At 46.9% G+C, this 16,100-nt stretch overlaps 1 protein-coding gene across 1 annotated transcript in view; it reads right to left on the reverse strand.

Moving 5' to 3' along the window:
• Window positions 1–16,100, reverse strand: part of RCC2 (regulator of chromosome condensation 2) — a 35,945-nt gene that overhangs the window by 16,173 nt on the left and 3,672 nt on the right. Inside the window, exons 2-3 of the mRNA XM_068241692.1 lie at window positions 15,504–15,758; window positions 4,789–4,882 (exon numbers count right to left, since the gene is read on the reverse strand). Of these exons, the coding sequence (XP_068097793.1) occupies window positions 4,789–4,882; window positions 15,504–15,737 (328 nt within the window). The 5' untranslated portion in view covers window positions 15,738–15,758. The remainder of the gene's footprint in view (window positions 1–4,788; window positions 4,883–15,503; window positions 15,759–16,100) is intronic.

The raw sequence follows: 16,100 nt of genomic DNA on the forward strand, positions 1-16,100 counted from the left end.
GGTAAACAAATGTTGTGCATTCCCCAGAGCGTGAGAATCATGGCTTTATCAGGTGAATTCCTGCATGACCTCATAGCGAGATAAGAGGGCGGGAAAATAGAGAAATGAAAGTAGCCAGTCTTATGGTGGCCATACACTTATAGATTTGCAGCAGATTCGACCAGATTTCTGTCAGATACCTGTGAAGTTGATCTGATGTGTGCCACACACTAGGAACAGATTTCCAATAGATTTCAGGATGAAATCTATTGGGAATAGATCTAAATGCATTATTGGACCATAAAGCTGGCCATACACTAGGCCGATTCCCCGCCGATCGACAGCAGATTCGATCACTGGGATAGAATCTGCTGTCAAATCGTTAACGCTAAATCCCGAAATAGATCGGTCGTGTCGATCGCTCCGTGCGGGAAATTACCACCGATCGCCCGCGAGTAGGGAGCGTGTTGCTAGCGGCGTTCGAGTGCCCGACGACCGACGCAATACAGCTGCAATACATTACCTGCTCCGCCGGAACGACTCCCCTGGTCTCTGCTGTCTTCTCCGCTCTGGTCTGGTCTCCGGGTCAGGCAGGCTTCATTTCTTCCTGTCCCGGCAGGAAGTTTAAACAGTAGAGGGCGCTCTACTGTTTAAACTTCCCCCAGACAGGCAGTGAAGCCTGCCAGACCCGGAGACCAGAGCGGAGAAGAAGACAGCAGAGACCAGGGGAGTCGCGGCGGCAGCACCACCACAGATTGTGATCGGTTTCAGGCTGAAATCGATTCACAATCTGTTTGCAGTAAAGGCAGCCATACGATCCCTCTCTGATCAGATTCGATCAGAGAGGGATCTATCTGTTGGTCGAATCTGATGGCAAATCGACCAGTGTATGGCTACGTTTAGATCCAATGCAATTCTATGGGCCATCGATCTGCTGGCAGCAGCAGATCGTCCTAGATTTTCCATCCTGTCAGAAAGATCAAATCGATCGAAACCGGCCGCAAATAAATTGATTGGCTGATTTGATAGACCAATTTCTGATAGATTGTATAGAATCGATTGACGCCTGAAATACACCAGTGTCTGGGCCCCTTTACTGTAAACTGATCGTATTCTGGTGATGGACAAGGCTAAACGCATCCGTATAATCTATTTTATGTCGTACAAGACACTTTCTTCCCAAAAAATGAGTCATATGGTGGATGCAGGGAATTCTGACTTACGAACGCCCGCTGATTTAAACCAACGCAACGTCGGGGACTCCCTGCATTGTCTCCCGTGTTTTCCCCTTCCTTCATGTACAATTGGCAGTGTCTGGAATGTCTCACCTAATCGATGGCTTCCTCAGCGATCGCAGACCTCTTCTCTCCGGTGCTGCTCCTCTAGTGCTGGCTTCTGCTGATCACATCATCAGCTGAAACCGGCACTAGAGGAGCAGCGCTGGAGATGAGAGGTCTGCGATTGCCGAGGAAGCCATCGATTAGGTGATCTGGGCTCCAAACATTGCTAATTATACACAAGGGAGCAGGAGACAGGGAAAGACACAATAATAGGGGGGAGAACATCTACAAGTTGCGCCTGCACCATGGACGCACCAGGATTAGTATATTTTATCCCCTTGGTTTTTGCCCTCTAAACCTAAGTGTGTCTTATTCCGAAGCGTCTTATACGGTGGAAAATATAGTAAAGGAAGAGCAAGTCCTTTGTACAATAAAGATAGAAAGTTACATTCAGAGGGTGGCTGAGTCCAGAAAATGAAGGGAGACTGGAAAAGACACAGAGAGAGGGGAACAGAGGGTCTGGTAATGTCAAATACTATATTTCACTAATGCCATTTTGACAACCAATATGTTTAGGTTTCCTGGTATTTTCTATTTGAATGCGGATTATAACGCCATTCTATGTACTATTTGTATATTCTTTGTATAGAACTACAGGAAAAAAATTTTTTGTAAAAAAAAAAAAAAAAGATTCCGGTGTAAATAATATTTCAATGAGGGGGTAACTGTTACTAATCTATACCGTGGCTAACAGTGGTCTGGAAACCCGTGTAACTGACAATGGGAGATGTAAGGGCCCGTTTCCAATGCAAAATGATGCAAATGCAGCTACCTAGCCGCATCGCATCACCTCCGTATCTCCCAGTGCGGAAGTGAACTGAAGAGATGGGACGCGGCTGCGGCCATGCGACAATGTGCAGCATGCTGCAGATTCTCGGATCGCTCCGCACAACATGCACGCAGTGGAAACTCTTCCATTGCCGTGCATGTGTTTCAGCAAACCTGCGGTGCGATGCCGCTATGTAGCCGCATTGCACCGCTCCTAGTGGAAACGGGCCCTAATGCTTTATAGTTATGCTCCCTACAAAAGTTGGTTATCCTATACGGTATAGGTCAGGAGCTAGCACATTTATGCCCTTTGAGTCATAATGGAGGATAGTGCTTTAATAAATGTATTTATATAGTGCTAACCTTTATATCACAGCACTTTAGACCAAATTTAAAGGACAGCTGAAGTGAGAAGGATATTGAGGCTGCTAGATTTATTTCCTTTCAAGCAATACCAGTTGCCTGGCTGTCCTGCTGATCCTCTGCCTCTAATACTTTTAGCCATACACCCTGAACAAGCATGCAGCAAATCAAGCATTTCTGGCATTATTGTCATATCTGACAAGATTAGCTGCATGCTTGTTTCTGGTGTGATTCAGACACTACTGCAGCCAAATAGATCAGCAAGGCTGCCAGACAACTGGTATTGTTAAAAGGAAATAAATATGGCAGCCTCCATGTTCTTCTCACTTCAGATGCCTTCAATGTTCCCAAAATTTAGGTTCCTGAAGGGGGAGACCACCTACGACTATATAGCCTGTAAGTGGAAGGAAAATGTCATGGCCAGAGGAAACCCATATAAACATAGGGAAAACATACAAACTCCATGCAGACAGAGTCACTGCTGAACACCCAGGACTCTAGTGCTGCAAGGCGGGAGTGCTGTCATCGTCACCACTATGTATCAGTAACATCAAAGATCAATCACACAAAGCCACCTGGGTGGGGAAGAGAGAGAAAGAGTACACTCCTAATACAGTTTCCTGAATCCTGACAAAACGTGGGGCAAAAAAGTTTGTAATTAACACAACCATACACTGTAAGGCATTTTCATCAGATTAGACTTCAGCTTTGATACAACCATTGATGTAGTATCATCACACCTCTCACAGGGGTACTTTATGTTAATGCTACTGAACAAACCGTTACTGGCGTTCTGTTCTGCAGTCACATGGTGCATGGAGAGGAGAGATTAACCTGACAGTTGAAAGCTACATAAAGAAACTTAACCCTTAGACTGCCGTGGGCATCTATAGGAGTGCACATCCACACCACGCCAGTGTGCCGCCCCCCCCCCCCCCCCCCCCCGAGCAAGATTCTCACTGCGCCTGCTCAAGCAGCTCTCAGTCGCACTGACGTCATCCGGACTGTACAAGGCCCAGTAGCTCTGCACAGTGCAGTCCGGATGACGTCAGTGCGACTTAGTGAGCTGCACACTGCAGCAGATGCCGAACTGGCGAGGTCAGCATCTGCACCGGAGGGGACCGGGAGCCACCGGAGCTGCGGCGAGGGCACAGGACGGCTGCCAGGGGCTGGAGGAAGTTCCAGGTAAGTGGATTTTTTAATTTGTATACTCCTCAGACCTTTTTAACTGCGAATCTATACAGCATAACAAACAAACAAAAAAATAAATAAATGGACCAAATGCTCTCACTGCAAGATTCGATTAGTCCATTTTACAATACATTTTCATAATTATGTATCATAATAAATTTGTACTTCAATGACAATCCTTACTGACTAACGTGGACTTTGGTACATATATACTTGGGCAAAACATTTAATAAACATGATACAAAACACATATGGCATGTCACTTTGACAGACTGATTGCTGGGCATACACGGCTAGATTTTGCAGCTCGATTCCGCAGGCGATTCTCTTATCTTCCGCTCGTTTTTCTTATCTTTTTCCATTGTCCTCAATGTAGAATCGAGCGCGGAAAAAATGGGGTGGGAGATCGGACATGTCGGAAATCTATCTAAATCTAAATGGCTCAGAATCGAGCCGTGTATTCCCAGCATAAGGGTTAAATCTTTCAGGATTCCGGTATCAATCAGGAAGGCGAGATGCTCTCTCTACCCAACCTTCATAAAAGAGAAAGTACAAATACCGTTTACATCCGTTTTATGAAACTTAAAAAGTAAGCAGGTAACATCTGACAGAACCATCTGGTTTTGGACTAGTCCATCTTCTCATGGGGGATTCTCAGGGTTTTGTTTTCAAAAAGCATTTCCTGAATGGCAGTTGCTCAGGCAAACCGCCAAAATAGTGTGCAAGCGACTAGGGAGCCTGGCATCTTACTATTCTGGCAGTTAGACTTAGCAACTGACGTACAGGAAATGCTTTTGAAAACAAAATACAACCCCGAGAATACCCGGTGAGGAGATGGGCTACTCCAAAACCAATCGGTTATGTCAGATTTTAAACTATAGTGATCCTTTAAATGACCTCTGTCACCGGCAGAAGACGCAGAAAAGCACCAATTATTATTATATCCTACCGAATAATAATATACAAGTGTCCCTGCGTCCTGTCTGTGTCAGTGCTTTTGTGCTACCTCGCATGTCCTGCACGGACAGCCGTTGGGACAAGATGCAGGACAGGCCAGCCGGGCGTGTGCGCTCGCACACGGCGGTGACAGACCTAGAGTGCGTTTTTAAAACGGCCTTAGGTCACTTGTTCATTTATAATTCCATACCTTGCGGCTTAGGCACTTCTTTACGTCCGATCAAATCCCAGTTGGTGGCTCCAAAGATCAGTAGTCGCCCCTTCGCTTTGGACCCTTCCAGTTTCTGAAAGAAAAACGTCACAGAAATGTTAGATGCCAACCAATAAGCTGCACAAAGCCTGGAAACGTTTTATGAAATCCTACACCACCGCAATCTGCACAGGAAGGTGACACCTCTGCTGAAAATACAACCAAAAGGCAATCTTATGCTAGGTACACACCATACAATTTTGTGGTAGATAAATGGCTCAATAGATAATATCCGACACGTCCGATCTCATTTTCGGTCGTTTTCTGATAGAAGTGAATGGAAATAGATAAGTAAAGATAACAGAATAAAAGCGATCGGAAAATCGAATCGGAGAACGATCGGACGAAAAATCGTCAGAAAAAAACCGCATTGTGTACCCAGCATTACAGACTCTAAAACATGCTCCATGACAGGCTACAGATTCCAACTTACAAACAATGCAAATTGTATGCAGCTTGGAATCGGGCCAATCAAATGAGCTTCCGGCCAATTTGGATCAGTCCATATCTAAGCTGCATACGATCTGTATTAAGTCTGAATGCAAGTTAGAACTATTTACATCTCAGTGACCATCTAATCACAGGGGGTCAAACAACCTAGACTGGAAATTATAATAAAGGGAATATGAAGGAAGAGGGATATGGAGGCTGCCATGTTTATTTTCTTTTAAAACAATACCAGTTGCATGGCAGTCCTGCTGATCTTTCATGCTTTAGTAGTGTCTGAATCCCAATCCTGAAACAAGCACATAGAAAATGCAGTCAGAGTCCCTGATCTGCTGCATGCTTGTTCAGGGTCTGTGGCTAAAAGTATTAGAGGCAGAAGATAAGCAGGACAGCCAGGCAACTGGTATTGCTTAACAGGAAATAAATATGGCAGCCTCCACATACCTCTCACTTCAGGTGTCTGCTATATATGCAGTTAAAGAGACTGAAGTCTCCCAAAATTGCACTTTTTATTTAACTCCTATGCCTGTTCTAATGTGCTCTGGCTTACTGCAGCCTTTCCTAATTGCACAGCGGCTGTGTTATCTCTGTTATATGATCTAATCTTCTCTCCTCTGTCGGGTTCAGGCAGTCTGGCTGGAATGTGCTGCTTGTGATTGGATAGAAGCTATACACACCCTCTCCAGGCCCCCTGCAAGCTCTGTATGACTCACACACTGCTTACTTGAGCCTATCACAATCTTTTAGCAGCCATGTCTTGTTTGTAAACACTGCCTAAAACTGGCAATTACAAGCCAGGATTGCAGCAGAGAGTGGCAGAAACAGCACAGAGGAGCCCAGGAGAACATAATGAATAGAATGGAATGCTTTTTATTGTAAGAATTTTAGAGTACAGATTCTCTTTAAGCAAAATAATCCAAGCTAAAATGCTGCATCCCACGGCAGATCGCTGTATTTAACCCTCCAAATACGGGGGCAAAAATCCACGACTTTCAAAGTCATGGATTTTGCTGCCCAGGGGGGGGTCAGAGCTTTGAGCTGCAGCTCTGCCTCCATTCGTGTAAATCTCTGCCTCTCCCCCACCCCTCTCAGTGAAGGAAGACAGAGGGGCGGGGAAAGGCAGCGATCAGCGGGGATTGACGCGCTGAGAGGCAGAGCTGCAGCCCAAAGCTCTGCCTCGTAGGAATCGCTCCCCGATTTCAGCCCCGGGGATTTGGGGGTTACAAGACCCTCGTTCTGCTGCGGGATGCAGTATTTTAGCTTGGGTTATCCTGCTTAAGAGAATTGTTAAATAAAAAGAGCAATTTTGGGAGACTTCAGAGTCTCTTTAAGCTGACAAACAAAAAAACAAAAAACGTATTGGTATTCCTGGCAGGTTTAATCACTAATCAAATCTGTCAGAAATCTATTGCCCCAACGTGTCCGACTGAATAAATTTTAATTAATTCTGACCTCAAAATGTAGTTATGCACCCCGACAGTTAAGGGTGACGTGCCAGGCTGTAAGGATAGCCAATCCCATCAATAATCGAACAAGGCAGTCGGCACCGTCTTCAAATGCTATTAAGATTTATTCAGCTTAGTCATGAAAACACAACGTTTCGGAGCGCAGCTCCTTTATCAAGTAATGACTGTCTGATAACACCAGCAAAATGTATTCATTATATACCTATACCCCGTAGACATACTCCAATCACACCCCTGGACTCCAAAAAAGAACCAATCCCCGCTCTTGACATAGAGCGGACCTGATGGGGAACGCATGTAACTTACAGTGGGCCAATAGCTGGACGTCAAACCTATCACGTGTTGCGGAAGAAGGGATGCGGAGAAAAAAAAACGCATCACTAGGACGCGTCCCTTCTCCGCCCGTCCACGTCACATGCTCCACCCCCAGGTACACGGACCTGATGGGGAACAGGACTCCTCTACGTCACCGCCAACATGTGTAAGCGAGACGCCGCCCATCGAGCACTCCCACCCGCCGGCCGGTGACGTAGCGTAGAGGAGTCCAGGGGTGTGATCGGAGTATGTCTACGGGTATAGGTATATTAATTCTGACCTTAAAATTAATGAAAAGCACTGAACGGAGAGGACCACAGATCTGCACTGTTCGGGGACTGGGCAAAAGTGGTAGCTGAACTAAATAGTGTTGCATTCCATTGAACGAAGTATCACAGTGGCTCGTTGTTAAAGGGAAATTGAAGTAAGAATAATATGGAGGCTGCCATATTTATTTCATTTAAACAATACACATTGCCTGGCAGTCCTGCTGATCTATTTGGCTGCAGTATTGGCTGAATCACACCAGAAACGAGCATGAAGCTAATCTTGTCAGATCTGACAATAATGTCAGAAACACCTGATCTGCTGCATGCTTGTTCAGGGTGTATGGCTAAAAGTATTAGAGGCAGAGGATCAGAAAGACAGCCAGGCAATGTGCATTGTTAAAAAGGAAATAAATAGGTCAGCTTTCATATCCCTTTTGCTTCAGTTGCCCTTTAAACATCAATGTGCTGAGTGTGGCAGGAAGGAAGAGATCCCTCTCTGATAGGATGCTGATTGGAGAGGGATCAATCATTTCACCACCCTGGGTGGCCATCGAGAACTGTATGGCTAGGATAACTTAAGGCCCAGTGCACACCAAAACCGCTAGCAGATCCACAAACCGCTAGTAGTCTTTGGAGCAGATTTCAGAGCGATTCTAGGCATGTTTAGTGAGGTTTTCTAAACATGCCTAGCACTTTTGGGAGCATTTTTGGGTAGCAGATTACAAATACCGTTACAGTAAAAGCTGTTAGTGAACAGCTTTTGTAACAAAAACGCCTGGAAAACTGCTCTGATCTAGAGTTTTTCAGAGCGGTTTGCGTTTTTCCTGTACTTTACATTGAGGCAGAAACGCTTCTGCAAACCTGCAGCAGGAGGCACGTTTGTGGTTTGCTACAAACCTCAAACAGCCGATATGCACCATCTCATTGAAATACATTAGCGAAGCAGTTTTACAGGGGAATGCGGCCGGCGGATCGCATCCAAAACCGCTCGGTGTGCACTGAGCCTCACACAATCGCTAATTTACTAATGATTAAGCAACTTGCACTATGTTCCAATATGACCCAAGTAGAGGCTGCAACATTACCACATAATACCAAATAAGTAAACAAAGCAAAACCAAAAAAAAAACAAATAAACACTTCTTGTCAATGAGATGCAAACAATTCAGAGTTGATGCAAAATTATAATTAAATGCAAAGGTATGCAGCTTCAAAAGGAGCTGCCGTTTAAAGGACAAGTGAAGTGAGCAGGATATGGAGGCTTCCATATTTATTTCCTTCTAAGCAATGCTAGTTGCCTGGCAGCCTTACTGGTCTATTTGGCTGCAGTAGTTTCTGGATCACACCCTGAAACAAGTATGCAGCTATCTGTCCAGATCTGACAATGAAACCCCTGATCTGTTGCATGCTTGTTCAGTGTCTGTGGCTAAAAGTATTAGAGGCAGAGGATCAGCAGGACTACCAGGCAACTGGTAGTGATTAAAGAGAACCAGAGATGAAGCACCCGCATGTATTTTACCTTATAAATCAGTGGGAACATGACAGTAAACACCAAATCTGCTCTTTGTTTCATTGGTCTCTGTTTAATCTGACTGTTATCACCTCTGATAAGAATCCCCGACTGAGCATTCAGTCTAGCTTTGCTAAGGAAAGATTATAGCTGACTGTCTTCTCTGGTGTCTTTTCAAGCCCAAGCCTGCCCCCTTGTGGCTCTGCTATAACGACTCAGCTATAATTATTCCCAGCAAAGCCAGACTGAATGCTCAGTGCAGTGAGGATGAAACAGAGAGCAGGGTAAGTGGTTTCTCTAATGTTCTTACTGATGTATATGGTAAAATACACAAGGGTGCTTCGTCTCTGGTTCCCTTTAAAGGGAAATAAATATGGCAGCCTCCATATCACACTTACCTCGGGTTCACTAACTTTGAAGCTGCATAAAATTAGCAGTACAAAAATTTGCACCAACTCTGAATCATTTGCATCTTGTTTAACCCTCCTCACTGCATCCCTTATGAAGGCCACATCTGCAATCCGCTGGGATCGCTAGACAGGCCGTGGAGCTGCTGGACACTGGCATTCGGCTTACTCTGAGAAGTGGAATGTCTGCAGTCATCCTCCAGTGGTCACCAGTCAGACAGCTCTCATTTAAAGAGACTAACATCAAAAACATCCCCTGGGGGGTACTCACCTCAGGTGGTGGAAGCCTCGGGATCCTAATGAGGCTTCCCACGCCGTCCTCTGTCCCACGGGGGTCTCGCTGCAGCCCTCCGAACAGCCGGCGACAGACCCGACTGTCAGTTCAATATTTACCTTTGCAGGCTCCAGCGGGGGCGCTGTGGCTGCTTTCGGCTCCGAAGTAGACGGAAATACCCAATCTGAGTCGGGTCCGCTCTACTTCACAGGCGCTGGAGACTTGCGCCTGCGCAATAGAGCAGACCCGACAGCGATCGAGTATTTTCGCCTACTTCGGAGCTGACAGCCGTCAGAGCGCCTGCGCAGGAGCCGAGAAGGTAAATATTGATGTTACCGCTGTACGGAGGGCTGCAGCGAGACCCCTGAGGGACGGAGGACAGCGTGGGAAGCCTCATTAGGATCCTGAGGCTTCCCCCACCCGTGGCGAGTACCCCCCAGAGGACGTTTTGACGTTACAGCTCCTCTTTAATGAGAACAATGAATATTGGAATATTTATTTCCATAGAGATCCTGTCGGTCGTATAGCCGACACTGGCATAAAGGAAGGGGGGGGGGGGGGGAATACAAGAGACAGCCAAGTTCTGCTGTGCCCCATCATTATGCTCAGACACACAGTCCCCAGTGATATCACACAGCGTCTCTTTATAGGGACTGAGGCAGGGTGAGTATATAAAACAGGTTTTGGTGCGTCACACAAGGCTTGGCCTGAATAAACCTCAATTATAATCAGTTTTAAAGAGACTGAAGAGGCAACGTGTCACAACACGGCTGTCACCCCACTCTACAGGCAATGATTATTCTGCATCATTATGTATTTATATAGCACTGACATCTTCTGCAGCACATTACAGACTACATAGTCATGTCACTGACTGTCCTCAGAGGAGCTCACACTCTAAATCCTGCCATAATCTAATGTCCTGTTCAAACCTGGGCCAGGACACTATCTGCATAGAGTGGGTTTCCTCCAGACACTCTGGCTTCCCCCACATCGCAAAAAAAAAAACATAGAAAAGTCTACTGGTTCCCCACAAATTAACCTTAAAAGCAATACAAAAGACAAGATAACTTATCTCAGTAGAGGGAATCCTCTGGATGCTCCTCCAATCTTTCTTGAGCCCACCACTACTCGCCGGGACCACGCAACCATCTGTGTACAAGTGTGGCCATACAGGAGTGGCTCCATGCTGCTGCACAGGCTTGTACTTCTAAATTAAGTATTTACCCTTTTCTGTAAAATTAACTTCAGGTACACTTTCGGGTGTATACACAATGGCCTGCAGTGATCTGTACTGTACCACGTGGGACAGTTCAGGGCCCACTGCTGTTGCTATGGGGGTGGAGGGATGGCAGTGTCGCATTGAGCGGGAGAGGTAAGGAAGAGAATAACGGCCTTGGCCTGCACGCTACTGAGATTATCTGGATCTCTTGGCAATGCTTTGGGGAAGCCGCCCGTAAACATCAAATTATCAGCAAATGCACCCTGACCGGCCACCTCGGGCCAAGAACTTTCTAGCATGTGTACAAGGCTTTACACATCCACAGGAACACAAGACAATGACTGACTTAGGGCTGGGGCACACCGAGCGGGTTCTCAGGCGTTTTTGCAGCCGCTTGCGGCCGTGGATACGATTGGTTAATGTATTTCAATGGGGTGGGTCACACCAGAGCGGGAGGTGTTTTGCTGAAACGCATACTCCCGGGGTGAGGCATTTTTTGGATTGCGGAGGCGTTTCTGCCTCCAATGTAAAGTATAGGAAAAAAGCAAACCGCTCTGAAAAACGGCAGTTCAGAGCGGTTTTGCCGGCGTTTTTTGTTACAGAAGCTGTTCAGTAACAGCTTTACTGTAACAATACATGAAATCTACTACATCAAAAACGCTTCCAAAAACCGCAAAATGCTAGGTGAAATGCTACAGAAAAATAAGAAAAAGCGTTTCAAAATCTGCTAGCATTTTGCGGATCTGCTAGCGGTTTTTGGTGTGCTCCAGGCCTATGGAAAGGATCCAACTGTGAGCTCCTCGGAGGAGAGTCCGTGACATGACTATGTACTCTGTAAAGTGCTGCAAAAGATGTCAGTGCTTTATATATACATAATGATATGGTAGGACATTAGACTAGGACTATGGTAGGATTAAATTGTGTGCTTCCTCTGAGGACAGTCAGTGACATGGCTATGTACTCTAAAGTGCTGCAAAAGATTTCAGCACTGTATAAATATATAATAATATGGTAGGACATTAGACTAGGACTATGTTAAGATCAGGGCCGGATTTCTGAAAGGGCCACAAAGGTCCAGGCCTTGGGTGGCTGCAGCTCAAGGGTGCACCTGGACATGAAAGACTGGTCGCCATATATGAAAGAGGAGGCTGAAAATGGGGAATACACGAAAAAGGAAAACTAGTGCTCAAGGGAGCAGTTCATGAAAGAAAGGGGGTGCTGTACATGGATAATACACAAGGAAGAGGCGGCTGCACATGGAATGGGAGGAGGCTGCTGTACATGGAGAATACACATGGAGGGGGAGCTGTTCATGAAAGAAAGGGGCTGCGGTACATGGAGAATACACATGGAAGAGGGGGCTGCACATGGAATGGGAGGAGGCTGCTGTACATGGAGAATACACATGGAAGAGGGAGCTGTTCATGAAAGAAAGGGGCTGCTGTACATGGATGATACACATGGAAGAGGGAGCTGTTCATGAAAGAAAGGGGCTGCTGTACATGGATGATACACATGGAAGAGGGAGCTGTTCATGAAAGAAAGGGGCTGCTGTACATGGATGATACACATGGAAGAGGGAGCTGTTCATGAAAGAAAGGGGCTGCTGTACATGGATGATACACATGGAAGAGGGGGCTGCACATGGAATGGGAGGGGCACTGTCATTAACAAAAGGGAAGCCCCAGCATACATGGCCTAGGGGCAAAACATGTTAAATCAGGCCTTGGGTAGGATTAGATTGGGAGCTCCTCTGAGGACACTCAGTGACATGACTATGTACTCTGTTAAATGCTGCAGGAGATGTCAGTGATCTATCCTGTATAATAAAACCTAATTGTCTGCGTCATCTTCCCATCTGTCCATCCAGTGGCAGTACAGTCAACCGTTGGGACGGGAGGACGGGCCAGGGAGCAGGGCGGCTGTGTGCGGCGGGTGGGTGCACGCTATCACTACCTAGAGCCCGTTTTTAAAGTGAACAAAAAAAAAAAAAAATGAGAATAACTCACCTGAGGCTTCCCTCAGCCCCCTGCAGACGATAGGTGCCCTCGCAGCCCCGCTCAGATGCTTCTGCACCCGCCGGCGAACACTTCCTGTTTGGCCGTCACCGGCCAACAGGCATGGGAACGCGAGTGATTCTTCTCGTTCCCAGCCTGTATATCGCCCCCTATGCTGCTATTGCGACCTCCTGGCCGCAATAGCAGCATAGGGGGCGATATACAGGCTGGGAACGCGAACAATCACTCGCGTTCCCATGCCTGTCGGCCGGTGACGGCCCAACCGGAAGTGTTCGCCGGCGGGTCCTGGGCCATCGGAGCGGGGCTGCGAGGGCACCTATCGTCGGCAGGGGGCTGAGGGAAGCCCTAGGTGAGTTATTCTCATTTTTTTTTTTGTTCACTTTAGGTTCACTTTAAACGGGCTTAGGTAGACTAGTAAATACAGAATATGGTAAGGCATTAGATTATGACAGGATTAGCCTATAAACTCCTGGGGACAGTAGTGACAGTCTTAAAGTGCATACACACCTTTGACTGATGTCACCTATCGGATTAGGCCATGACCCTCTCGGGCTACATCGCTGGGCTGGGTCGTTTACATGCAAAGTCAGCTGTGTAGCCGATGGCGTGCACTGTCACTATGCAGGGGGCACGTGTGTGACAGCATATGGCGGTCCACAATGAATGTGGTCATGCTTGGCCAAGTTGCTCCACAGAGCGGATCGCTTGTGTGCCGGTGGCATCTTTACACATCCGCTCGTTATCAGCCGCCTCGGCCAACTTTAGCCATGCGTGTGTAGGAGGCTTAGGTCTCTACGTACACCTTTATGCACATCCAGCAGGCTTAAAGTGTACCAGAGACGAAGCACACTCATGTATTTTACCATATATATCAGTGGGAACATTCTAGAAAACACCTACCCTGCTCTCTGTTTCATCCTTCACTGCTCAGCCTGCTTGTTATCAGCCCTGATGAAATCCCTGACTGAGCATTCATCACTATAGCAGAGTCTCTTCTCTGATGTCTTTTAAAGCCCAAGCCTGCCCCCTTCTGGCTCTGCTTTCCTGTTCTGTATATTTGCAGCATCACAGAGAGCTGTGATGAGATGGGAGGAGCTGCTGGTGCCGAGGGTATATTGAAAAACTTTTTTGTTCTTTAAATCTATATTTGTTAGTCATAAGAGGTTTTTAGAAATGGTGATTTCATTTTGCAAACAGCCCACTAAATAGTATGCTTTTCTGAGGAACTGTGTTTTGCATGGAGTTTTAGTGGAAAAAAAAAAAAAAACACACAAAAAAACAGCACACCAGAGCGGCGAAAATATCAGGCACAGTATTTATTTTGTAAAACCAGGGGACATGTTTATTTTGTGCCAAAGCATTCATCTCTGGTTAAAGGAGTTATCAGGCATGTTATGGCAAAGTAAGTGCTACTTACCGGGGCATTCGTCCAGCCCCAAGCATGTCCCTCGCCGCAGCCGTTCGCCGCCTCTGCCTCCCGGTTCCAGCTGAAGACGTCAGCTGCTTTATCAATCACCACCACGTGGATCGGTGCGTACTGCGCAGGCGCTCCGGTCCACCTGGTGGTGATCGACAGCGCCGCTCCGGGAGGCAGAGGCAGCGAGGGACATGCTGGGAGCTTGGGGCTGGACATAGCCCCAGGTAAGTAGCACTTATTTTGCTATAACATGCCTGATAACTCCTTTAAGGCCTGATGCTGTATGGTTAGACACATCACTAGCCTGTAGGCTAGCAACAAGTCTGTTACTATGGAGCGGCTTCCCACAAGCAGTGTGAGTGGGCAGAAAAGTACATAAAAACAAGCTAGGAGCGGTTATCCCAAGCTGGATTCGTGGTAGTCGCCGTGAGGTCAATGTAGAGCAATGCACGCAGCGGGCGGTTTAACTCGCCTCCAGGGGGATCCCGACATCGGCCACCATTCTACTTCCTCTCCTCCGAGGCTCTGCTTCCCCTGGTAAGATCGCCATCTGCCATGACGACAGCCAGCAATCTCACTATACTCCCTAGCTACATGATTTTTTTCCAGGTTTTAGGACCGCTTTTAGACCCTAAAATCTGGAAAGAATCACAATGCCAAGCTGGTTGAGAGCCCTCTACTGCGGTATAGGTAGATACCGGTAAAGCGGGGGTAAAGGGAAACTCACCCCCCCCCCCCCCCCAACCTGTATATACCCATCCCACAATAAAGGGTTCTTAAAGGAGCAGTGCCTTTGCTTTCTTCTCTTCTAATGCTGATTGGCCTATTGAGGAGCACACATCCTGTGACCCCAGCGGATGACACAATCCTCTCCCAGCTGCATTCTGGTGCCGGTAATTTATACTACCTTCCTCTATTTCTTTTTAAGCACAGGACACTGGAAAGGTGAGCAGCCCTTTCTAATAGACCCATGCATGCAGCATTATTATGCATGTATACAGTGTTCTCCCCAGGCTCTTTTAGTCGGGTGCTCCACCCGGCTAGTTTTGGTGACCACCCGGCTGTTATCAGCTCACCTCCACCTATGCTGTACGCAGAGTTATGCACAGAAGCACCGGCCCTGCATTCTCTCATCTTGCCTCACCCGACTACTTTTTCATGCCACCTGGCTGGAAATAATTTCTGGGGAGAACACAGATTTAGTATCAATTGGCTTACTGACTTTACATCTGTAATGCCCCGAGAGGAAATGCACGGAGGGAGCCTGCAGACTGCATGCAGATATACACACTGTAAGGAGGAATACTTACAATCTTCTCTTTTGAATGCTCCGGCTCAGTGACTACGATGGCAGCGATTCCAGTGGGTGATTTGGCTCCTGCCTTGCTGGCCCGCTTGTGATTGGGGCCGCTGTCGGATGCTGGGCTGCCATCCAGGTCCAAGTCGTCATCACTGCTGAAGTCATCCCGACCACGCTTCTTTCCCGCTGACCGTTTCTTGCCGCTCGGCCGTCCGTTCCCCTCGGTCACCTTCTTCCTTGGCATGGTGGTGAAGGCTTGTCACTGCTAGCGGATGGAAGATAGGACTGTCATTCCCAGCACTGACGTAGCAATGGATATGTATCAATGTAGAACAAGCATGCCTAGCATCGTTAGCCAACAAACACGCTGCATACATCCCAGAGATTGCGCTATACATTATTATTAGTTTATATAGCGCCTGCATCTTCTGTAGCACTGTACAGCAGCATACAGGGTATAAGATTACAAAATAAATACAACAGTTATTACAAGACAATGGTGGATTACCGCTGATGCAGTGAACAAATCAACTACAGAGTAATGCTTCATACACACTTGAGATAACAGTCTTTGGAAAAGGCAAGATCACAGACCAATTTTACCCCC

This window comes from Hyperolius riggenbachi, chromosome 6 (assembly GCF_040937935.1).
Source record: "Hyperolius riggenbachi isolate aHypRig1 chromosome 6, aHypRig1.pri, whole genome shotgun sequence".
Classification (NCBI taxonomy): domain Eukaryota; kingdom Metazoa; phylum Chordata; class Amphibia; order Anura; family Hyperoliidae; genus Hyperolius; species Hyperolius riggenbachi.